General features: G+C 56.4%; 1 protein-coding gene across 3 annotated transcripts in view; it reads left to right on the top strand.

The window, feature by feature from the left end:
- The first annotated feature begins 629 nt into the window (after nt 1–629).
- Nucleotides 630–25,495, top strand: part of UBA1 (ubiquitin like modifier activating enzyme 1) — a 72,336-nt gene continuing 47,470 nt past the window's right edge. The window contains exons 1-6 of one of the 3 annotated variants that reach the window (XM_068099412.2): nt 630–1,018; nt 16,251–16,312; nt 16,483–16,651; nt 17,028–17,162; nt 18,046–18,152; nt 20,199–20,289. In XM_068099412.2, the coding sequence (XP_067955513.1) occupies nt 929–1,018; nt 16,251–16,312; nt 16,483–16,651; nt 17,028–17,162; nt 18,046–18,152; nt 20,199–20,289 (654 nt within the window). In that variant the 5' untranslated portion in view covers nt 630–928. Of the gene's footprint in view, nt 1,025–1,605; nt 1,699–16,250; nt 16,313–16,482; nt 16,652–17,027; nt 17,163–18,045; nt 18,153–20,198; nt 20,290–25,495 lie in introns of those variants that run through there. The other 2 variants (XM_068099404.2, XM_068099420.2) reach the window with 2 other exon arrangements.

Genomic DNA, 25,495 nt, shown 5'->3' with positions numbered 1-25,495 from the left:
TCAAGACCTGAAGAGCTTCTCGAATTAATTGTTCAGTATGAGAGATGAGAGCGTCTTCCCGAATCTTCACATTGCTATTCAGATAATGCTAACCATCGCAGTTTCCATCGCCAGCTGTGAGAGATCATTCAGCAAGTTAAAACGAATACTTTCGTATTTGAGAGCCTCCATGGGTCAAGGCAGACTCTGATCTTTCTCTGCTGAGTGTAGAAAGAAAAGAAACTGAAAAAACTCACTTTGAGCACATCATAGACCAATTTGCATCAGTGAAAGCAAGGAAGGTGCAGTTGTAATTTTCATGTAGTGCCATAATTTGTTAATTAAAAGATTAACGAGCTTGACTTGTATTCTTGAGCTGATTTTATGGTAAAGTTATCTAAAAGATGGGTGTCAGATGTTTGGACAGGGGTGCAATTTTAGTGCTTACCACAGGCGCGATTTTCCGTAGATACTCCCCTGATTCAGGGGGTATTTAAGGGCGGGAAACTGATGTTTTCTGTTTACCTATCAGTGGGGTTGTATTTACTTGTAGCCGAAATAATGTCATCCAAACATTGCTCTGCAGACTGCAGATATTGCCATAATTGAGACCTGTGGCGCTCGTCTGCCTACGTCATTGTACCTGAAGTAGAAGAAGCTGAGGAGGAAGAAGATGCCATAACAATATTGAGAAGAAGAAGCTGCCGATGCGACAGGAGACCACGTGTTGCCGCCATTTTGTCTTTGTCCGTTTGCTGGGGCATCAGGCGCCAGGCGGCGCTCGCGGACGCATTTTTCCACCGTTTTCATCCTGGTTTTTCATCTTTTCCTTATCCCATCGACAGTCCTTCCTCGTCCGCCTTTTCGGTCCCGCTGTCCTTCCGCGTCACGTTCCTTTCCTGCGCGTCCTCTATCCGGGCGCTGCCGTCTTCTCGGCGCCGCTTCGTAGATGTCTACATCGCCCCCGGGCAAGCGGCGCTGTCTGCACCCGGTCTCCGGCGGCACCGCGGACACGGCGAGCAGGCCGCACCGGGACGCGGTCAGTGTACGTTCCACCAACGGCCATTTCCCCCCCTCCCTCTCACCCGGTCATTCCATCCCATCTCCCCGATCCATAGCGAGCCGTCCGGGGTCTCGGCCTTGCGAGGACAACACCTTTTTATTGTGTTCGCGGTCTCGCTCCAAACAAAGACCCCTTTTTGCTTTTGGCCTTCCCGACCGTCTGAGGGAACCATTTTACGGGATATCGTGACCCGTTCCCCATTTGTGTTCCCGATTGGCATTTCCCAGGACGTGATACTGATAGATTGCCAGGAAGACCGTCCAGGTTGGGTCTGTCCGTAACAGACTAACAGTACCGAGTTAGTATGGCGGACACAAAGACCTGGAATCGTGCACGGATTTTACATGAAATGGACCAATTGGAACCGGGGAAGGGATTTCGGTCTGAAGGATTTATATATTACGTACAAAAGATAGACGGATCCTTTCACGAGTCCTGGGTGAATTGCTCGGACAGGTAAGCCGCAAGGTAAACCCTTCGAAGTTCGTTTGGGGAAATGAAGGCCTTGCCTTGGTGTTTTGATGATTCACGTTCGTTCATCGGGTGGGCGGGGCTTGTACGTCACTTGAGGGCGTGGTCTGCGAACAACCCGACGGGAAGTGCTTTTCATTTTCTAATCGTCCAACTGTTGCGAGCCGATGACAGAGCAAAACTCGGTATGTACTCGCTACGGAGCTACCCCATCGGACGAGACGCTCCCCGCTACCCCACTTTGCTCTCTTTCTGTAATGACTAATGTGCTTCCCGCTTGCCCCCTTTCCCTGGTCCATGTGCCCCCTTCGCCTGGTCGATGTGCCCCCCTATCACTGGTCGATGTGCCCCCCTTTCACTGGTCGATGTGCCCCCCTTTCACTGGTCGATGTGCCCCCCTTTCACTGGTCGATGTGCACTTTCCGTGATCGGTGCGCCCCCTTTCCGTGATCGGTGCGCCCCCTTCCGTGATCGATGCGCCCCCCTTTCCGTGGTCGTTGCGCCCCCCTTTCCGTGATGGGTGCGCCCCCTTTCCGTGATCGGTGCGCCCCCTTTCCGTGATCGGTGCGCCCCCTTTCCGTGATCGTTGCGCCCCCCTTTCCGTGATCGGTGCGGCCCCCTTTCCCTGGTTGAATGCCCCCCTTTCCCTGGTCGATGTGCCTCCCTTTCCCTGGGCGATGTTCCCCCCTTTCCCTGGTCGATGTGCCCCCTTTCACTGGTCGATGTGCCCCCTTTAACTGGTCGATGTGCCCCCCTTTCACTGGTCGACGGGCCCCCATTTCACTGGTCGATGTGCCCCCATTTCACTGGTCGATGTGCCCCCATTTCACCGGTCGATGCGCCCCCCTTTCACTGGTCGATGTGCCCCCCTTTCACTGGTCGATGTGCCCCCCTTCACTGGTCGACGTGCCCCCCTTTCACTGGTCGACGTGCCCCCTTTCACTGGTCGATGTGCCCCCTTTCCCTGGTCGATGTGCCCCCTTTCCCTGGTCGATGTGCCCCCCTGTCCCTGGTCGAATGCCCCCCTTTCCCTGGTCGAATGCCCCCCTTTCCCTGGTCGAATGCCCACCTTTCCCTGGTCGAATGCCCCCATTTCCCTGTTCGAATGCCCCCCTTTCCCTGTTCGAATGCCCCCTTCACTGGTCGATGTGCCCCCCTTCACTGGTCGATGTGCCCCCATTTCCCTGTTCGAATGCCCCCCTTTCCCTGTTCGAATGCCCCCTTCACTGGTCGATGTGCCCCCCTTCACTGGTCGATGTGCCCCCCTCACTGGTCGATGTGCCCCCCTTCACTGGTCGATGTGCCCCCCTTTCCGTGGTCGATGTGCCCCCCTTCACTGGTCGATGTGCCCCCCTTTCACTGGCCGATGTCCCCCCTTTCACTGGTCGATGTGCCCCCCCTTTCTGTGGTCGGTGTGTCTCCCCTTTCCGTGGTCGGTGTGTCCCCCCCTTTCCGTGGTCGGTGTGTCCCCGCCTTTCCGTGGTCGGTGTCCCCCCTTTCCGTGGTCGGTGTGTCCCCCCCTTTCCGTGGTCGGTGTGTCCCCCCTTTCCGTGGTCGGTGTGTCCCCCCTTTCCGTGGTTGGTGTGTCCCCCCTTTCCGTGGTCGGTATGTCCCCTCCTTTCCGTGGTCGGTGTGTCCCCTCCTTTCCGTGGTCGGTGTGTCCCCTCCTTTCCGTGGTCGGTGTGTCCCCTCCTTTCCGTGGTCGGTGTGTCCCCCCCTTTCCGTGGTCGGTGTGTCCCCCCTTTCCGTGGTCGGTGTGTCCCCTCCTTTCCGTGGTCGGTGTGTCCCCTCCTTTCCGTGGTCGGTGTGTCCCCTCCTTTCCGTGGTCGGTGTGTCCCCTCCTTTCCGTGGTCGGTGTGTCCCCCCCTTTCCGTGGTCGGTGTGTCCCCCCCTTTCCGTGGTCGGTGTGTCCCCACCCTTTCCCTGGTCGATGTACCCTCCCTTTCCCTGGTCGATGTACCCTCCCTTTCCCTGGTCGATGTACCCTCCCTTTCCTTGGTCGATGTGCTCCCCTTTCCTTGGTCGATGTGCCCCCCTTTCCCTGGTCGATGTGCCCCCCTTTCCCTGGTCGATGTACCCTCCCTTTCCCTGGTCGATGTGCCCCCCTTTCCCCGGTCGATGTTCCCCCTTTCCCCGGTCGATGTGCCCCCCTTTCCCCGGTCGATGTGCCCCCCTTTCCCTGGTCGACGTGCCCCCTTTCACTGGTCGACGTGCCCCCTTTCACTGGTCGACGTGCCCCCTTTCACTGGTCGACGTGCCCCCCTTTCACTGGTCTGCGTGCCCCCTTTCACTGGTCTGCGTGCCCCCTTCACTGGTCGATGTGCCCCCCTTCACTGGTCGATGTGCCCCCCTTTCACTGGTCGATGTGCCCCCCTTTCACTGGTCGATGTGCCCCCATTTCACTGGTCGATGTGCCCCCTTTCACTGGTCGATGTGCCCCCTTTCACTGGTCGATGTGCCCCCCTTTCACTGGTCTATGTGCCCCCCTTTCACTGGTCGATGTGCCCCCTTTATGTGGTCGAATGCCCCCCTTTCCCTGGTCGAATGCCCCCTTTCCCTGGTTGAATGCCCCCCTTTCCCTGGTCGAATGCCCCCTTTCCCTGGTCGAATGCCCCCTTTCCCTGGTCGAATGCCCCCTTTCCCTGGTCGAATGCCCTCCTTTCCCTGGTCCAATGCCCCCCTTTCCCTGGTCGAATGCCCCCCTTTCCCTGGTCGAATGCACCCCTTTCCCTGACCGAATGCCCCCTTTCCCTGGTCCAATGCCCCCCTTTCCCTGGTCGAATGCTCCCCTTCACTGGTCGATGTGCCCCCCTTCACTGTTCGATGTGCCCCCCTTTCACTGGTCGATGTGCCCCCCTTCACTGGTCAATGTCCCCCCTTCACTGGTCGATGTGCCCCCCTTTCTGTGGTCGGTGTGTCTCCCCTTTCCGTGGTCGGTGTGTCCCCCCCTTTCCATGGTCGGTGTGTCCCCCCCTTTCCGTGGTCGGTGTCCCCCCTTTCCGTGGTCGGTGTGTCCCCCCCTTTCCGTGGTCGGTGTGTCCCCCCTTTCCGTGGTCGGTGTGTCCCCCCTTTCCGTGGTCGGTGTGTCCCCCCTTTCCGTGGTCGGTGTGTCCCCCCTTTCCGTGGTCGGTGTGTCCCCCCTTTCCGTGGTCGGTGTGTCCCCCCCCTTTCCGTGGTCGGTGTGTCCCCCCCTTTCCGTGGTCGGTGTGTCCCCCCCTTTCCGTGGTCGGTGTGTCCCCCCCCCCTTTCTGTGGTCGGTGTGTCCCCCCTTTCCGTGGTCGGTGTGTCCCCCCTTTCCGTGGTCGGTGTGTCCCCCCCTTTCTGTGGTCGGTGTGTCCCCCCCTTTCCGTGGTCGGTGTGTCCCCCCCTTTCCGTGGTCGGTGTGTCCCCCCCTTTCCGTGGTCGGTGTGTCCCCCCCTTTCCGTGGTCGGTGTGTCCCCCCCTTTCCGTGGTCGGTGTGTCCCCCCCTTTCCGTGGTCGGTGTGTCCCCCCCTTTCCGTGGTCGGTGTGTCCCCCCCCTTTCCTTGGTCGGTGTGTCCCCCCCTTTCCGTGGTCGGTGTGTCCCCCCCCCTTTCCGTGGTCGGTGTGTCCCCTCCTTTCCTTGGTCGGTGTGTCCCCACCCTTTCCCTGGTCGATGTACCCTCCCTTTCCCTGGTCGATGTACCCTCCCTTTCCCTGGTCGATGTGCTCCCCTTTCCTTGGTCGATGTGCTCCCCTTTCCTTGGCCGATGTGCCCCCCCTTTCCCTGGTCGATGTACCCTCCCTTTCCCTGGTCGATGTTCCCCCCTTTCCCTGGTCGATGTGCCCCCATTTCACTGGTCGACGTGTCCCCCTTTCACTGGTCTGCGTGCCCCCTTCCACTGGTCTGCGTGCCCCCTTTCACTGGTCGATGTGCCCCCCTTCACTGGTCGATGTGCCCCCCTTCACTGGTCGATGTGCCCCCCTTTCACTGGTCGATGTGCCCCCCTTTCACTGGTTGATGTGCCCCCATTTCACTGGTCGATGTGCCCTGCTTTCACTGGTCGATGTGCCCCCTTTCACTGGTCGATGTGCCCCCTTTCACTGGTCGATGTGCCCCCCTTTCACTTCGATGTGCCCCCCTTTCACTGGTCGATGTACCCCCCTTTCACTGGTCTATGTGCCCCCCTTTCACTGGTCTATGTGCCCCCCTTTCACTGGTCCATGTGCCCCCCTTTCACTGGTCCATGTGCCCCCCTTTCACTGGTCTATGTGCCCCCCTTTCACTGGTTGATGTGCCCCCCTTTCACTGGTCGATGTGCACTTTCCATGATCGGTGCGCCCCCCTTTCCGTGATCGGTGCGCCCCCTTTCCGTGATCGGTGCGCCCCCCTTTCCGTGATCGGTGCGCCCCCTATCCCTGGTCGAATGCACCCCTTTCCCTGGTCGAATGCCCCCCTTTCCCTGTTCGAATGCCCCCCTTCACTGGTCGATGTGCCCCCCTTCACTGGTCGATGTGCCCCCTTTCCGTGGTCGGTGTGTCCCCCCTTTCCGTGGTCGGTGTGTCCCCCCCTTTCCGTGGTCGGTGTGTCCCCCCCTTTCCGTGGTCGGTGTGTCCCCCCCTTTCCGTGGTCGGTGTGTCCCCCCTTTCCGTGGTCGGTGTGTCCCCTCCTTTCCGTGGTCGGTGTGTCCCCTCCTTTCCGTGGTCGGTGTGTCCCCCCCCTTTCCGTGGTCGGTGTGTCCCCCCCTTTCCGTGGTCGGTGTGTCCCCCCTTTCCGTGGTCGGTGTCCCCCCTTTCCGTGGTCGGTGTCCCCCCTTTCCGTGGTCGGTGTCCCCCCTTTCCGTGGTCGGTGTGTCCCCCCTTTCCGTGGTCGGTGTGTCCCCCCTTTCCGTGGTCGGTGTGTCCCCCCCCTTTCCGTGGTCGGTGTGTCCCCCCCCTTTCCGTGGTCGGTGTGTCCCCCCCCTTTCCGTGGTCGGTGTGTCCCCCCCTTTCCGTGGTCGATGTGCCCCCTTTCACTGGTCGATGTGCCCCCTTTCACTGGTCGATGTGCACTTTCCGTGATCGGTGCGCCCCCCTTCCCGTGAGCGGTGTGCCCCCCTTTCCGTGATCGGTGCGCCCCCTATCCCTGGTCGAATGCACCCCTTTCCCTGGACGAATGCCCCCCTTTCCCTGTCGAATGCCCCCTTTCCCTGGTCGAATGCCCCCTTTCCCTGGTCGAATGCCCCCCTTTCCCTGGTCGAATGCCCCCTTTCCCTGGTCGAATGCCCCCCTTTCCCTGGGCAAATGCCCCCCCTTTCCCTGGTCGAATGCCCCCTTTCCCTGGGCGAATGCCCCCTTTCCCTGGGCGAATGCCCCCTTCCCTGGTCGAATGCCCCCCTTCACTGGTCGATGTGCCCCCCTTCACTGGTCGAATGCCCCCCTTCACTGGTCGATGTGCCCCCTTTCCTTGGTCGATGTGCCCCTCCCCCCGGTCGATGTGCCCCCCTTTCCCTGGTTGATGTGCCCCCTTTCACTGGTCGACGTGCCCCCCTTTCACTGGTCTACGTGCCCCCTTTCACTGGTCGATGTGCCCCCCTTTCACTGGTCAAGGTGCCCCCCTTTCAATGGTCGATGCGCCCCCCTTTCACTGGTCGATGTGCCCCCCTTTCACTGGTCGATGTGCCCCCCTTTCACTGGTCGATGTGCCCCCCTTTCACTGGTCGATGTGCACTTTCCATGATCGGTGCGCCCCCCTTCCCGTGAGCGGTGCGCCTCCTTTCCGTGATCGGTGCGCCCCCCTTTCCGTGATCGGTGCGCCCCCTTTCCGTGATCGGTGCGCCCCCTATCCCTGGTCGAACGCACCCCTTTCCCTGGCCGAATGCCCCCCTTTCCCTGGTCGAATGCCCCCCTTTCCCTGGTCGAATGCCCCCCTTTCCGTGGTCGAATGCCCCCTTTCCGTGGTCGAATGCCCCCCTTTCCCTAGTCGAATGCCCCCCTTTCACTGGTCGAATGCCCCCCTTTCACTGGTCGAATGCCCCCCTTTCACTGGTCGATGTGCACTTTCCGTGATCGGTGCACCCCCTTCCCGTGAGCGGTGTGCCCCCCTTTCCGTGATCGGTGCGCCCCCTTTCCGTGATCGGTGCGCCCCCTATCCCTGGTCGAATGCACCCCTTTCCCTGTTCGAATGCCCCCCTTTCCATGGTCGAATGCCCCCCTTTCCCTGGTCGAATGCCCCCCTTTCCCTGGTCGAATGCCCCCCTTTCACTGGTCGATGTGCACTTTCCGTGATCGGTGCGCCCCCTTCCCGTGAGCGGTGTGCCCCCCTTTCCGTGATCGGTGCGCCCCCCTTTCCGTGATCGGTGCGCCCCCTTTCCGTGATCGATGCGCCCCCTATCCCTGGTCGAATGCACCACTTTCCCTGGCCGAATGCCCCCCTTTCCCTGGTCGAATGCCCCCCTTTCCCTGGTCGAATGCCCCCCTTTCCCTGGTCGAATGCCCCCTTTCCCTGGTCGAATGCCCCCCTTTCCCTGGTCGAATGCCCCCCTTTCCCTGGTCGAATGCCCCCCTTTCCCTGGTCGAATGCTCCCCTTCACTGGTCGATGTGCCCCCCTTCACTGTTCGATGTGCCCCCCTTTCACTGGTCGATGTGCCCCCCTTCACTGGGCGATGTCCCCCCTTTCACTGGTCGATGTGCCCCCCTTTCCGTGGTCGGTGTGTCCCCCCCTTTCCGTGGTCGGTGTGCCCCCCCTTTCCGTGGTCGGTGTGTCCCCCCCTTTCCGTGGTCGGTGTGTCCCCCCCTTTCCGTGGTCGGTGTGTCCCCCCCTTTCCGTGGTCGGTGTCCCCCCCTTTCCGTGGTCGGTGTCCCCCCCTTTCCGTGGTCGGTGTCCCCCCTTTCCGTGGTCGGTGTCCCCCCTTTCCGTGGTCGGTGTGTCCCCCCCTTTCCGTGGTCGGTGTGTCCCCCCCTTTCCGTGGTCGGTGTGTCCCCCCCTTTCCGTGGTCGGTGTGTCCCCCCCTTTCTGTGGTCGGTGTGTCCCCCCCTTTCCATGGTCGGTGTGTCCCCCCCTTTCCGTGGTCGGTGTGTCCCCCCCTTTCCGTGGTCGGTGTGTCCCCCCCTTTCCGTGGTCGGTGTGTCCCCCCCCCTTTCCGTGGTCGGTGTGTCCCCCCCTTTCCGTGGTCGGTGTGTCCCCCCTTTCCGTGGTCGGTGGGACCCCCCCTTTCCGTGGTCGGTGTGTCCCCCCCTTTCCGTGGTCGGTGTGTCCCCTCCTTTCCTTGGTCGGTGTGTCCCCACCCTTTCCCTGGTCGATGTACCCTCCCTTTCCCTGGTCGATGTACCCTCCCTTTCCCTGGTCGATGTACCCTCCCTTTCCCTGGTCGATGTGCTCCCCTTTCCTTGGTCGATGTGCTCCCCTTTCCTTGGTCGATGTGCTCCCTTTAACTGGTCGATGTGCCCCCCTTTCCCTGGTCGATGTGCCCCCCTTTCCCTGGTCGATGTACCCTCCCTTTCCCTGGTCGATGTGCCCCCCTTTCCCCCGGTCGATGTGCCCCCCTTCACTGGTCTACGTGCCCCCCTTTCACTGGTCGAGGTGCCCCCTTTCACTGGTCGACGTGCCCCCCTTTCACTGGTCTGCGTGCCCCCTTTCACTGGTCTGCGTGCCCCCTTTCACTGGTCGATGTGCCCCCCTTTCACTGGTCGATGTGCCCCCATTTCACTGGTCGATGTGCCCCCTTTCACTGGTCGATGTGCCCCCCTTTCACTGGCCGATGTGCCCCCCTTTCACTGGTCGATGTGCCCCCCTTTCACTGGTCCGTGTGCCCCCCTTTCACTGGTCGATGTGCCCCCCCTTCCACTGGTCTATGTGCCCCCCTTTCACTGGTCGATGTGCCCCCCTTTCACTGGTCGATGTGCCCCCTTTCACTGGTCGATGTGCCCCCCTTCACTGGTCGATGTGCCCCCATTTCCCTGTTCGAATGCCCCCCTTTCCCTGTTCGAATGCCCCCTTCACTGGTCGATGTGCCCCCCTTCACTGGTCGATGTGCCCCCCTTCACTGGTCGATGTGCCCCCCTTTCCGTGGTCGATGTGCCCCCCTTCACTGGTCGATGTGCCCCCCTTTCACTGGCCGATGTCCCCCCTTTCACTGGTCGATGTGCCCCCCCTTTCTGTGGTCGGTGTGTCTCCCCTTTCCGTGGTCGGTGTGTCCCCCCCTTTCCATGGTCGGTGTGTCCCCGCCTTTCCGTGGTCGGTGTCCCCCCTTTCCGTGGTCGGTGTGTCCCCCCCTTTCCGTGGTCGGTGTGTCCCCCCTTTCCGTGGTCGGTGTGTCCCCCCTTTCCGTGGTCGGTGTGTCCCCCCTTTCCGTGGTCGGTGTGTCCCCTCCTTTCCGTGGTCGGTGTGTCCCCTCCTTTCCGTGGTCGGTGTGTCCCCTCCTTTCCGTGGTCGGTGTGTCCCCTCCTTTCCGTGGTCGGTGTGTCCCCCCCTTTCCGTGGTCGGTGTGTCCCCCCTTTCCGTGGTCGGTGTGTCCCCTCCTTTCCGTGGTCGGTGTGTCCCCTCCTTTCCGTGGTCGGTGTGTCCCCTCCTTTCCGTGGTCGGTGTGTCCCCTCCTTTCCGTGGTCGGTGTGTCCCCCCCTTTCCGTGGTCGGTGTGTCCCCCCCTTTCCGTGGTCGGTGTGTCCCCACCCTTTCCCTGGTCGATGTACCCTCCCTTTCCCTGGTCGATGTACCCTCCCTTTCCCTGGTCGATGTACCCTCCCTTTCCTTGGTCGATGTGCTCCCCTTTCCTTGGTCGATGTGCCCCCCTTTCCCTGGTCGATGTGCCCCCCTTTCCCTGGTCGATGTACCCTCCCTTTCCCTGGTCGATGTGCCCCCCTTTCCCCGGTCGATGTTCCCCCTTTCCCCGGTCGATGTGCCCCCCTTTCCCCGGTCGATGTGCCCCCCTTTCCCTGGTCGACGTGCCCCCTTTCACTGGTCGACGTGCCCCCTTTCACTGGTCGACGTGCCCCCTTTCACTGGTCGACGTGCCCCCCTTTCACTGGTCTGCGTGCCCCCTTTCACTGGTCTGCGTGCCCCCCTTCACTGGTCGATGTGCCCCCCTTCACTGGTCGATGTGCCCCCCTTTCACTGGTCGATGTGCCCCCCTTTCACTGGTCGATGTGCCCCCATTTCACTGGTCGATGTGCCCCCTTTCACTGGTCGATGTGCCCCCTTTCACTGGTCGATGTGCCCCCCTTTCACTGGTCTATGTGCCCCCCTTTCACTGGTCGATGTGCCCCCTTTATGTGGTCGAATGCCCCCCTTTCCCTGGTCGAATGCCCCCTTTCCCTGGTTGAATGCCCCCCTTTCCCTGGTCGAATGCCCCCTTTCCCTGGTCGAATGCCCCCTTTCCCTGGTCGAATGCCCCCTTTCCCTGGTCGAATGCCCTCCTTTCCCTGGTCCAATGCCCCCCTTTCCCTGGTCGAATGCCCCCCTTTCCCTGGTCGAATGCTCCCCTTCACTGGTCGATGTGCCCCCCTTCACTGTTCGATGTGCCCCCTTTCACTGGTCGATGTGCCCCCCCTTTCACTGGTCGATGTGCCCCCCTTCACTGGTCGATGTGCCCCCCCTTTCTGTGGTCGGTGTGTCTCCCCTTTCACTGGTCGATGTGGCCCCCTATCCCTGGTCGAATGCACCCCTATCCCTGGTCGAATGCACCCCTTTCCCTGACCGAATGCCCCCCTTTCCCTGGTCCAATGCCCCCCTTTCCCTGGTCGAATGCTCCCCTTCACTGGTCGATGTGCCCCCCTTCACTGTTCGATGTGCCCCCCTTTCACTGGTCGATGTGCCCCCCTTCACTGGTCAATGTCCCCCCTTCACTGGTCGATGTGCCCCCCTTTCTGTGGTCGGTGTGTCTCCCCTTTCCGTGGTCGGTGTGTCCCCCCCTTTCCATGGTCGGTGTGTCCCCCCCTTTCCGTGGTCGGTGTCCCCCCTTTCCGTGGTCGGTGTGTCCCCCCCTTTCCGTGGTCGGTGTGTCCCCCCTTTCCGTGGTCGGTGTGTCCCCCCTTTCCGTGGTCGGTGTGTCCCCCCTTTCCCTGGTCGGTGTGTCCCCCCTTTCCGTGGTCGGTGTGTCCCCCCTTTCCGTGGTCGGTGTGTCCCCCCCTTTCCGTGGTCGGTGTGTCCCCCCCTTTCCGTGGTCGGTGTGTCCCCTCCTTTCCGTGGTCGGTGTGTCCCCTCCTTTCCGTGGTCGGTGTGTCCCCCCCCTTTCCGTGGTCGGTGTGTCCCCCCCTTTCCGTGGTCGGTGTGTCCCCCCTTTCCGTGGTCGGTGTCCCCCCTTTCCGTGGTCGGTGTCCCCCCTTTCCGTGGTCGGTGTCCCCCCTTTCCGTGGTCGGTGTGTCCCCCCTTTCCGTGGTCGGTGTGTCCCCCCTTTCCGTGGTCGGTGTGTCCCCCCCCTTTCCGTGGTCGGTGTGTCCCCCCCTTTCCGTGGTCGGTGTGTCCCCCCCTTTCCGTGGTCGGTGTGCCCCCCCTTTCACTGGTCGATGTGCCCCCTTTCACTGGTCGATGTGCCCCCTTTCACTGGTCGATGTGCACTTTCCGTGATCGGTGCGCCCCCCTTCCCGTGAGCGGTGTGCCCCCCTTTCCGTGATCGGTGCGCCCCCTATCCCTGGTCGAATGCACCCCTTTCCCTGGACGAATGCCCCCCTTTCCCTGTCGAATGCCCCCTTTCCCTGGTCGAATGCCCCCTTTCCCTGGTCGAATGCCCCCCTTTCCCTGGTCGAATGCCCCCTTTCCCTGGTCGAATGCCCCCCTTTCCCTGGGCAAATGCCCCCCCTTTCCCTGGTCGAATGCCCCCTTTCCCTGGGCGAATGCCCCCTTTCCCTGGGCGAATGCCCCCTTCCCTGGTCGAATGCCCCCCTTCACTGGTCGATGTGCCCCCCTTCACTGGTCGAATGCCCCCCTTCACTGGTCGATGTGCCCCCCTTTCCTTGGTCGATGTGCCCCTCCCCCCGGTCGATGTGCCCCCCTTTCCCTGGTTGATGTGCCCCCTTTCACTGGTCGACGTGCCCCCCTTTCACTGGTCTACGTGCCCCCTTTCACTGGTCGATGTGCCCCCCTTTCACTGGTCAAGGTGCCCCCCTTTCAATGGTCGATGCGCCCCCTTTCACTGGTCGATGTGCCCCCCTTTCACTGGTCGATGTGCCCCCCTTTCACTGGTCGATGTGCCCCCCTTTCACTGGTCGATGTGCACTTTCCATGATCGGTGCGCCCCCCTTCCCGTGAGCGGTGCGCCTCCTTTCCGTGATCGGTGCGCCCCCCTTTCCGTGATCGGTGCGCCCCCTTTCCGTGATCGGTGCGCCCCCTATCCCTGGTCGAACGCACCCCTTTCCCTGGCCGAATGCCCCCCTTTCCCTGGTCGAATGCCCCCCTTTCCCTGGTCGAATGCCCCCCTTTCCGTGGTCGAATGCCCCCTTTCCGTGGTCGAATGCCCCCCTTTCCCTAGTCGAATGCCCCCCTTTCACTGGTCGAATGCCCCCCTTTCACTGGTCGAATGCCCCCCTTTCACTGGTCGATGTGCACTTTCCGTGATCGGTGCACCCCCTTCCCGTGAGCGGTGTGCCCCCCTTTCCGTGATCGGTGCGCCCCCTTTCCGTGATCGGTGCGCCCCCTATCCCTGGTCGAATGCACCCCTTTCCCTGTTCGAATGCCCCCCTTTCCATGGTCGAATGCCCCCCTTTCCCTGGTCGAATGCCCCCCTTTCCCTGGTCGAATGCCCCCCTTTCCCTGGTCGAATGCCCCCCTTTCACTGGTCGATGTGCACTTTCCGTGATCGGTGCGCCCCCTTCCCGTGAGCGGTGTGCCCCCCTTTCCGTGATCGGTGCGCCCCCCTTTCCGTGATCGGTGCGCCCCCTTTCCGTGATCGATGCGCCCCCTATCCCTGGTCGAATGCACCCCTTTCCCTGGCCGAATGCCCCCCTTTCCCTGGTCGAATGCCCCCCTTTCCCTGGCCGAATGCCCCCCTTTCCCTGGTCGAATGCCCCCTTTCCCTGGTCGAATGCCCCCCTTTCCCTGGTCGAATGCCCCCCTTTCCCTGGTCGAATGCCCCCCTTTCCCTGGTCGAATGCTCCCCTTCACTGGTCGATGTGCCCCCCTTCACTGTTCGATGTGCCCCCCTTTCACTGGTCGATGTGCCCCCCTTCACTGGGCGATGTCCCCCCTTTCACTGGTCGATGTGCCCCCCTTTCCGTGGTCGGTGTGTCCCCCCCTTTCCGTGGTCGGTGTGTCCCCCCCTTTCCGTGGTCGGTGCGCCCCCTTTCCGTGATCGGTGCGCCCCCTATCCCTGGTCGAATGCCCCCCTTTCCATGGTCGAATGCCCCCCTTTCCCTGGTCGAATGCCCCCCTTTCACTGGTCGATGTGCACTTTCCGTGATCGGTGCGCCCCCTTCCCGTGAGCGGTGTGCCCCCCTTTCCGTGATCGGTGCGCCCCCCTTTCCGTGATCGGTGCGCCCCCTTTCCGTGATCGATGCGCCCCCTATCCCTGGTCGAATGCATCCCTTTCCCTGGCCGAATGCCCCCCTTTCCCTGGCCGAATGCCCCCCTTTCCCTGGTCGAATGCCCCCCTTTCCCTGGTCGAATGCCCCCCTTTCCCTGGTCGAATGCCCCCTTTCCCTGGTCGCATGCTCCCCTTCACTGTTCGATGTGCCCCCCTTTCCGTGGTCGGTGTGCCCCCCCTTTCCGTGGTCGGTGTGTCCCCCCCTTTCCGTGGTCGGTGTGTCCCCCCCTTTCCGTGGTCGGTGTGTCCCCCCCTTTCCGTGGTCGGTGTGTCCCCCCCTTTCCGTGGTCGGTGTCCCCCCCTTTCCGTGGTCGGTGTCCCCCCTTTCCGTGGTCGGTGTCCCCCCTTTCCGTGGTCGGTGTGTCCCCCCCTTTCCGTGGTCGGTGTGTCCCCCCCTTTCCGTGGTCGGTGTGTCCCCCCCTTTCCGTGGTCGGTGTGTCCCCCCCTTTCTGTGGTCGGTGTGTCCCCCCCTTTCCATGGTCGGTGTGTCCCCCCCTTTCCGTGGTCGGTGTGTCCCCCCCTTTCCGTGGTCGGTGTGTCCCCCCCTTTCCGTGGTCGGTGTGTCCCCCCCCCCCTTTCCGTGGTCGGTGTGTCCCCCCCTTTCCGTGGTCGGTGTGTCCCCCCTTTCCGTGGTCGGTGGGACCCCCCCTTTCCGTGGTCGGTGTGTCCCCCCCTTTCCGTGGTCGGTGTGTCCCCTCCTTTCCTTGGTCGGTGTGTCCCCACCCTTTCCCTGGTCGATGTACCCTCCCTTTCCCTGGTCGATGTACCCTCCCTTTCCCTGGTCGATGTACCCTCCCTTTCCCTGGTCGATGTGCTCCCCTTTCCTTGGTCGATGTGCTCCCCTTTCCTTGGTCGATGTGCTCCCTTTAACTGGTCGATGTGCCCCCCTTTCCCTGGTCGATGTGCCCCCCTTTCCCTGGTCGATGTACCCTCCCTTTCCCTGGTCGATGTGCCCCCCTTTCCCCCGGTCGATGTGCCCCCCTTCACTGGTCTACGTGCCCCCCTTTCACTGGTCGAGGTGCCCCCTTTCACTGGTCGACGTGCCCCCCTTTCACTGGTCTGCGTGCCCCCTTTCACTGGTCGATGTGCCCCCCTTTCACTGGTCGATGTGCCCCCATTTCACTGGTCGATGTGCCCCCTTTCACTGGTCGATGTGCCCCCTTTCACTGGTCGATGTGCCCCACTTTCACTGGCCGATGTGCCCCCCTTTCACTGGTCGATGTGCCCCCTTTCACTGGTCCGTGTGCCCCCCTTTCACTGGTCGATGTGCCCCCCTTTCACTTGTCTATGTGCCCCCCTTTCACTGGTCGATGTGCCCCCCTTTCACTGGTCGATGTGCCCCCCTTTCACTGGTCGATGTGCCCCCCTTTCACTGGTCGATGTGCCCCCCTTTCACTGGTCGATGTGCACTTTCCGTGATCGGTGCGCTCCCCTTTCCGTGATCGGTGCGCCCCCTTTCCGTGATCGGTGCGCCCCCCTTTCCGTGATCGGTGCGCCCCCTTTCCGTGATCGGTGCGCCCCCTATCCCTGGTCGAATGCACCCCTTTCCCTGGTCGAATGCCCCCCTTTCCCTGGTCGAATGCCCCCCCCTTCACTGGTCGATGTGCCCCCCTTCACTGGTCGATGTGCCCCCTTTCCGTGGTCGGTGTGTACCCCCTTTCCGTGGTCGGTGTGTCCCCCCTTTCCGTGGTCGGTGTGTCCCCCCTTTCCGTGGTCGGTGTGTCCCCCCTTTCCGTGGTCGGTGTGTCCCCCGTTTCCGTGGTCGGTGTGTCCCCCCTTTCCGTGGTCGGTGTGTCTCCCCTTTCCGTGGTCGGTGTGTCCCCCCTTTCCGTGGTCGGTGTGTCCCCCCTTTCCGTGGTCGGTGTGTCCCCCCTTTCCGTGGTCGGTGTGTCCCCCCTTTCCGTGGTCGGTGTGTCCCCCCTTTCCGTGGTCGGTGTGTCCCCCCCTTTCCGTGGTCGGTGTGTCCCCCCTTTCCGTGGTTGGTGTGTCCCCCCCTTTCCGTGGTCCGTCTCCCCCCCCCCCCCCAAACCCGACCCCTTGCCGGTACTATGTACTTTTCTCTCCTCCATTGTCACAGCACTCTGCACGTCCTCTCATTGACTATTTTTTTTCTTGTGTTGGGTGTTACTTTGGACTTTATTTTCATCTTCGCTATCTTTCCAACTTTACTACAAAAGTACATTTAGTTGTAATATGTAGGTCCGTTTCACACTGTTTGTGTTATTTTTGCATATACCTTACTGTGAAAAAGGGTACCATGGTTTTTATTTTTGTGTCACATTCAGGAAATGGCAAAGAATGGAGGAAACGAAACGGACATTGATGAGGACTTGTATTCCCGGCAATTGTGAGTGTTTGAATTTCCCGCTGTCCTTTGAAGTTTGGTATTTGTTCACGTGTTGACATTTCACACACATTCCAACAGACTCGCTTCATCATGGAATGAATGCTGATTTGGGGCTGTGGGGAAGGGAGGATGGGTGAAAAAAAAGTGTGCATTTCACGTCGTCCTTGCAGATATGTACTCGGCCACGCGGCCATGAAGCGAATGCAGTCATCGGCAGTCCTCGTGTCCGGAATGCGTGGACTCGGTTTGGAGATAGCCAAGAATGTCGTCTTGGGTGGTGTCAAGGCTGTGACGGTGCACGACCAAGGAGTAGCTTCCTGCGCTGACCTGGCCTCGCATGTAGGTGATGGTTTCTTTTTTAATCCAATTGGCCAAGCTCCGATTCCTTTTGTTCAATTGGTTGGGTCACATGATCTCAAATTGATTTTTTTTTTTCTTTCTTTTTTGACATGATCTCAAATTGATATTTTTAAAATATTTTTTATATATTTTTTTTGACATGATCTCAAATTTATATATTTTTGTATTTTTTTTTTTTTTTTGACATGATCTCAAATAGATTTTTTTTTTTTTTTTTTTTTTTTACGATTTTTGATTTTTTTTCACATGATCTCAAATTGATATTTTTTTTTCACGATCAAAATCAGCCGTACCGCACCTCGTGCTCTTTGTTGCCGCATTGCCCCACAGAGTGCCCGACTCCTTGCCGTTGCAGTTTTACCTCAGAATGGAAGACCTAGGGAAGAACCGAGCCACTGTGACCCAGTCTCGACTCGCCGAGTTGAACTCTTACGTCCCTGTCAATGCTTATAGCGGGGAGCTTACCGAGGACTTCCTCACAGACTTCCAGGTGAGTGGAGGGGCAGGTCCTGGGAAGGATCCGGCGTTGGTGGTTCAACAACAAAGCATGTTCATTCAAAATATCATGTTATTTGCGAAGACCCGAGCCGAGCCGTCAGCTTTCGTATCTGATCAACAGGCTACCTGGGAAACGAGCCTCTGGTTTGGGATGAACAGATGGTGGGAGGGGGGTTTGGGGTGATCGGGTGGTCCTAGGTGTGGGGTTGTGGGTTTATGGGTGGTGGGGGTGGGAGGTGTTGGGAAATGCCAGTCTCTCTTTTGATTAAACCCGTCAGCGAAGCGACGAGCAGGATTGGAATGGAAATGAGAAATGTTACAACCTGCACAAAAACAAAGCAATTCCTGGACTTGGCGGCATGGCCTAGAGGTGCGCACACTTCCCGCTGAGCTATCTCGACTCTGTTTGAATCCAGACCCAGCTATAAACTGTCATCCTCGTGTTTCACAGGCCAGGTGATTCATCGATGCGTGTGCCGTCCCTCCGCCGGACGTTAAACCGGGCGTCCGCCAGCATTAGTTGGTGGAACGTTAAAGATCCTACAGTGTCCTTCGTGAAAGGTAGGCGAGAACACCCGGAGCAAAGTCCAAATTTGTGCTCTTATCCACAACTCTAACATCAGCTGCGCAGTCGCGCCCCCCACTCCCCCCCCCCCCCCCAGCAATGACGCAAACCAGCAATTGCATGAAATTAATGAATTAATGCGGATCATTCATCGTGACCTGGTGTGATTGCATTCTGAAGGAATTCCTCTGCCATGTGAAAGTGTTATTGATCGAGGCTATTCCGTACCGATTCTTATGGGTTGAGCCATTTCCTTTCTCTTGTATTGACTGGTAACTCTGTGTTTGGCCTTCATAACCTCCCCTAAAAGGTGGTCGTGTTGACAAACTCCAACATGAATGAATACCATCGCATTGGGAGCATATGCCACTCGAGAGGGATCAAACTTGTGCTTGCAGACACAAAAGGCCTGTTTGGGTAGGTATTTGACCCCTGGATATCATGTAGCTGACAGTGCCTGTCACATCACTCACACACACACACACATCACACACATCACACACATCACATACACATCACACACATCACACACATCACACACATCACACACATCACACACATCACACACATCACACACACATCTACATCACACACACACACACACACACACACACACATCTACATCACACACACACACACACACACATCTACATCACACACACACACACACACACACATCTACATCACACACACACACACACACACACACACACACACACACACACACACACACACACACACACATCTACATCACACACACACACACACACACACATCTACATCACACACACACACACACACACACATCTACATCACACACACACACACACACACACACACACACACACACACACACCTACATCACACACACACACACATCTACATCACACACACACACACACACATCTACATCACACTCATTTAATCCATTTGGCAAAGCTCTGATTCCTTTTGTTCAACTGGTTGGGTCACATGATCTCAAATTGATTTTTTTTTTCCCCCACCTTGCTCCATACTTTATGTGCTATACTGGCAAAATCAGCCATACCGCACCTCATGCTCTTTGTTGCTGCATTGCCCCACAAAGCGCAGTTGCTGCATTACCCCACTCACAAACATACATCATACTCACACACATACATCATACTCACAGACATACATCATACTCACAAACATACATCAATACATCATACTCACAGACATACATCATACTCACAGACATACATCATACTCGCAAACATGCATCATACTCGCAAACATACATCATACTCTCAAACATACATCATACTTACAAACATACATCATACTTACAAACATACATCATACTCACAAACATACATCATACTCACAAACATACATCATACTCACAAACATACATCATACTCACAAACATACATCATACTCACAATCATACATCATACTCACAAACATACATCATACTCACAAACATACATCATACTCGCACACATCACACACATACATCATACTCACACACATACATCACACACATACATCACACACATACATCACACACGTACATCACACACGTACATCACACATGTACATCGCACACGTACATCGCACACGTACATCGCACACGTACATCGCACACGTACATCGCACACGTACATCACACACGTGCATCACACACGTGCATCACACACATACATCACACACATATATCACACACATACATCACACACATACATCATACTCACCGCATCACACACATCGCATCACACACATCGCATCACACTCACCGCATCACACACATCACATCACACACATCGCATCGCATCGCACACATCGCACCGCATCACACACATCGCACCGCATCACACACATCGCATCACACACATCGCATCACACACATCGCATCACACACATCGCATCACACACATCGCATCACACACATCGCATCACACACATCGCATCACACACATCGCATCACACACATCGCATCACACACATCGCATCACACACATCGCATCACACACATCGCATCACACACATCGCATCACACACATCGCATCACACACATCGCATCACACACATCGCATCACACACATCGCATCACACACATCGCATCACACACATCGCATCACACACATCGCATCACACACATCGCATCACACACATCGCATCACACACATCACATCACACACATGCATCACACCACACACACGCATCACATCACACACATTACACACACGCATCACATCACATCACACACATTACACACACGCATCACATCACACACACACATATCAACACATATGCACATCCCAACTTTGTCTTTGGTAAATTCTGGTTTTGGTGATGGCTTCAGTTGGTGGTTTCTGCACCGCACGCACATCACACACGCACATCACACACGCACATCACACACGCACGCATCCCACAGACACATGCTTTTTCTGCTACTCCGATGTTAGTGTTGTAGGTTTGCCGTACTTTCCACAGGTATTTGTTCTGTGATTTTGGAGACGAGTTTACGGTGCTGGACACCAATGGGGAGCAGCCATTGAGTGCCATGATATCGGCCATCACCAAGGTCTGTGCTGGGATTTGTGTTTGCTTTGTTTGGTTACGGCACCATTTAAGTTCTTGATTTATTCATTCCCTTCGCTTGCCTCTCAAATTGCTTGCATACATTGACTGTCACATAGACTCGCACATGATAATGAAAACTGCTCCTTTGTTGGTGTTTATTGTCCCCCGTCGCACCGCGGAGCGAAAGGGGGACTATGGTTTTCCCGTCCGTCCGTCCGTGCATGCGTACATGCGTACATGCGTGTGTGCGTGCATGCGTGCGTAAGCGAAGGACCGCATTCGAATTTGGTGTGTGGGTGCAACCCACGTCAAAATCCAAGATGGCCGCCGCCATGTATGCCATTTCAAAAAAGTTTGAAATTCCCGCCGAACAAAAAACGACTCCTGCGAACAATTGACGACGCTTCCGAACCCCCGCGCATGTTTGGCGAACTTTTGGAGCCTAAAATACGAATGTTGGACTTTGCCATTTTTTCGACATTCGCATCCTTCGCGAACCGTTCGCGTGTCCCGTGAAAACCCACCTGAAGGGACTTGAATAATCTACTCGCATTTTAATTTAAAAAGCGCCTTCAAGATTGATGTACATTGGTGGGGGGAGTGGAAGGTCTTTGGGGAAGGTCATTGGTGGGGGGAGGGTCTTTGTTATGACCCGGCCGGTGTTTGAACCGTCGACCTCCCAGACTCGGAGCGGACACTCTAGCCATTACACCACTGAGTCTGGTGTTGCATCAAACCTTGAGAATTATCAGGGAAATGATGTGGAAAATGCCAAATTTCCTCTGATGTCAGCCATGACAAGTCCTCTTGCATCATAGGGTGTACTAAAATGATGACGTCTGAGAGGGCATCTTACCTTTTCATTTTCTTACAAGACGAGTGTAGTATTTGCCTGGAATGATCACACGCAGTCCGGTTGGTTCGCGTAATATTGACAGCCGCCGGTCTTTCCGGTTGCTCGGTCCGAATCTGGAGGACTATGCAACAGTCGACCACTTCAAGACCTCCCTGCTGGATCTGTGTCTGATGACCGTGTTACTGTGTGGATTGGAAATCTTAGTCGCACAGTGCTGCTCCGATATGCATCACGTGACTGATCTAATCATAGGCTGAGCAACCTAAGTCATGTGACGCCATATTTAAGCGTTGTAGAGACCGGGACCAATCATCCCCTTGACGGGTCGTTAGAAACCACCAACTGAAGCCATCACCAAAACCAGAATTTACCCAAGACCAAGTTGGGTTTATTATAACGAATAGCAAATGGCATGGGGAGAGGAAGAACAGAAGGAAGCAATGCAGCAAAATGGTATGTAATAAATACAGATTTGGCATTTAATATGGAATTTTTTTTTTTCCTTGACTTGGGTTTACTTTCTGAACTCAGTATATCGATCTGGTGAGTTTCTTTTACGCTTCGGTGATTTCTTTGTTAAAAGAACCATGTCACCGATTGTCTGTCGCAGCAAGAAGTCAACAACAGGATTATATCACAGGTGGCGTGACAAAATGTACAGACAGGTACATTTGACGATTGGCTTCACAATCGGGTATATAAGGGTTGTGTTCTGTATTAGTGGAAAACAACTGCTGCACATCTACAAAAGTTATTGCCGCTTCCTCTGGAGATGGTCCGTCAACTCGACAATGCTGTTTGTCATGAGTGGTGGCTTTACGAACTTCCGGCATGAAACAGCGTGCTACTGCTCGGCAGTATGGCATCACTCAAGGTCAGGTGGCAAAGATCCTGAAACGAAATGCTCAGAGGGGTGTCCCTACTCCAATACCGAGGCCAGGACGTCCCCCGCAGAACCACAAGGAGGGATGATCGCCAGCTGCACCGGTTAGTCCGTAATGGCCGTACCAAAGTCAGCTAATCTGCTTAGGGCTGAGTGGCAGCAACTGACAAATGTGCCTGTATCCAGAAGGCTAGTCAACCAACGACTGGTTCAAGCAGGCTATCGTGCCAGGCGTCCCCTGAGAAAGCCACGTCTGACCAGACAACACCACCAGCGCCGATTGCAGTGGGCCAGAGAGAACCGTTAATGGCAGCCAGGACACTGGAATCACATGATCTTCAGTGACGAGTCCAGATTTCTGGTCTATCGTCAAGATGGCGGCTTTCGAGTGCGCAGACAAGTGCATGAAGCCTACAACGAAGAGTGTATAGTGCCAAGAGTCCAAGCTGGAGGTGGTGGGGTGACCGTTTGGGCTGCTTTTCTTGCATGGGGCAAAACTGACTGGGTTGTTCTGAATGGAAACCTGAACCAGTTCAAGTACAGGGTCATTCTGGAAGAAACATTGCTTCCATTTGCTCGTGCAGCCTTTCGAGGAAACTTTGTCTTCCCAGATGACAATGCAGGCCTCATCGTGCTCGCATGATCCAACACTTTCTTGCTGACCGTGTTGTAGGGCATATGGAGTGGCCTGCCATGTCCCCGGATATGAATCCGATAGAGAACTTGTGGGCAGAATTAACGTGTCAAATCGACAACTTGGACCAGCAGCCTGCCTCTGTGCGTGAATTGCAGCAGGCTATTGTCACTGCATGGCAAGCGATTCCTGTCCAAACCTTGGCAAATCTCGTGAACAGCATGCCTCGACGTGTACGTGCTCTCCTGAATGCTCGTGGGGATTACACGAAGGACTGAACTGTAATTTTACTGTCCGTAATCCCAGTCGTAATTTAACTTTTGTTTTTGTTAAAAAAAAATTTGGCTAATGTGCAAAATAGAGATACTTCTGGAAAACGTACAGAAGTTTAACACAGTACTGTCCGTGAATTGAGTTCGATATCAGCTTACATCACTTTCAAGGATCAATTTATTTGCTTCGAAATGTCAAATGTGGTTTTTGTTTCTTTTAAAGGTCACATTAACAAAATCTAGAATAATTTCAACATAATTCTAATGAACTTTTGGTTCTAAGTCATCTTGAAAAGTAAGTTCACCCCCACAAAAAGAAATTCCATATTAAATGCCCAGTCTTTAAATGCCTTATCCCTCTACCACTCTACCAGTCTACCTGATCATATGGGTGCACAAAATTGATGATGAACAGGATTCTTTCATTGTTTTTCTTAAGCCTCATGCACACACGACAGAGATAGGGGAATTCTGACAAGACAGAACGAGTTGGCGGGCAAACCCGATGCAGAGTTGGTGAGGGCCGAAACCAGGTCCGGCTGCTCCGGCTTGGAATGGGGCCACCATGTCCTGCGGCTTGGTTTATGAGGAGAGGGCATGGCTCAGGCCGGGGGAGCCATGTCTCGGGCGCAGCAGCATGGGCTAAGTCCATTGCTCTTTGAGCCGATTCCACACTTCCTCTTGCATGCTCTTTTACAACTCCTCGCTTCCACCTGTGCACCTGCCCTTATAACCTCCCTCCCGTACGTCATCCATGACACGTCATGCCCCGCCCGTCCTACTCGCCATTGACGGCTGTTGGGCCAGGTGGGTGGAGCGACCCTTCGCAGACTCACACCTCGATGGATTTGGTGTTGCGGGATCACAGTCGGACTTTTCCCACCCATACCTTGAACGCATATTAATCAACTTGACAGTCAGTGTGGCATCATTGCTCTGGACATAGACATCCTTACTATTATTATTATTCATTCTTATTCCAGGTTGGTGGGCTAGCGGCTAGGGTGCCAGCTTAGGATCCTAGGATCCTGGGTTCGAATCCCGGTCGATCGCTGAATTAACGCCAGGGGGGTTGACTCAGCCTGTCATCCTTCCGAGGTCGGCAAATTGAGTACCAGTTCACTGGTAATTCCCTGTGTGTCGTAAATAGGCGACAAACAGGGTTGGCGGCAGGAAGGGCATCCGGCCGTAAAACATTGCTTCAAAAAGGGGACCAAAAAACAACAACAACCACGGTCCCCGAAAAAGGCCAACCCCCGCTTGCGGGGGAAAATGGCCTCTAAAGGTGTTTTTTTTATTTATATATATATATAATTATTCCAGGTTCTAAGGTTCATGGAGAGCCGAACACGCAGAAAACACTTGACTTAACTTCACACGCACAGCCGGCGATCTTGAGGGAAGTGACGTAACTTCCCGGAGTCGACTTGGTGTCACCTTTCTCTCCATAGTCACTGCGGCGTAATCGATCCGCGCTCTGTCTCAATTCCGCGCATCGAGTGAGGAATGTGCTATTTTAAGTCTTTAGTATGATTCTGCTGGGGTCATAATTGAACTGCCGACTTCCGAAACTCGGAGCAGATGCTCTAACCAAAATGTCCTCTGCATGTCAAAGTGGTGCCCATTTAGCAATCGTAACTGCAAAGGTCTGACTCGCTTTAGTGAGGGGATCATGGCGAATTTAGCCCACTGAGATCGTGGAGCACCTTCACCTAGTAACAGTTTACTTCTTACTCCTCATCTGATGATTTGGATCTATAATTTTTTTTTGAATTTCCGCTTGCTGATCCTTTAAGAAGATGGTCCGTCAACTTTTCTCCTTTTTCTTCCCCCGACTTTTAGGATACCCTTTCATGACGTATGCCAGACCAACGTCTTTTGTATGATTTTGTCGGGGTCAGAATTGAACTGCCGACCTTGTTTACATTTCTGGGTATGCGGATATTTGAGTATGTGGGTGTCTTCTGATACCTCATGGAGATGGATGCCCTTGCCTTGCAACCCAAGGTCACCTGTGGGCAAGGTGTTGTACCTGTCAGCCCCCCTTACCAGGGTAACGGTCCACAGCCATGCGGTTTAAATGGTAATGGCTCTGCACATGTGGTGGATGAGAGTCCAGTCGACTCAAACAGCACGGGCGGAATAGGGTGAATTCACCAACGGCCAGCAGAGAGATGGAGACGAGTGGCGACCCCTGTCTGTACCGCACACTTTCCCGTGTGTACCAGCCATAGAAAGGCAATGTCATCATTGCCCAAGGAGACTTGACATAATCATCGCATTTCTGTACAAAAAATGTCAAAACGGTTCATGAATCCTTTAAGCCGAGCCACTTTCTAATGTCACCCTTTCTTTCTGCGGAAAAGCTTGTGATTTACAGCATATAGTTAATCAAACCCTTTGGGATTCATTTCGCATCTGTGTTCGCATTTCGCATCCATATTGGACAGATCAGAGTAGTGATGGCAATGTACAAAAGAGCGCGCACAGCTGTAAGGACGAAGGACGGGAACAGTGGTGAGTTTGAGGTGAAGGTGGGAGTGCATCAGGGGTCGGTACTAA

The sequence above is a fragment of the Myxine glutinosa genome, chromosome 1, assembly GCF_964187855.1.
Source record: "Myxine glutinosa chromosome 1, kmMyxGlut1.1, whole genome shotgun sequence".
Lineage (NCBI taxonomy): Eukaryota > Metazoa > Chordata > Myxini > Myxiniformes > Myxinidae > Myxine > Myxine glutinosa.
Note: the sequence above shows the minus strand (reverse complement) of the source record. Positions and strands in the feature narration are given on the sequence as shown.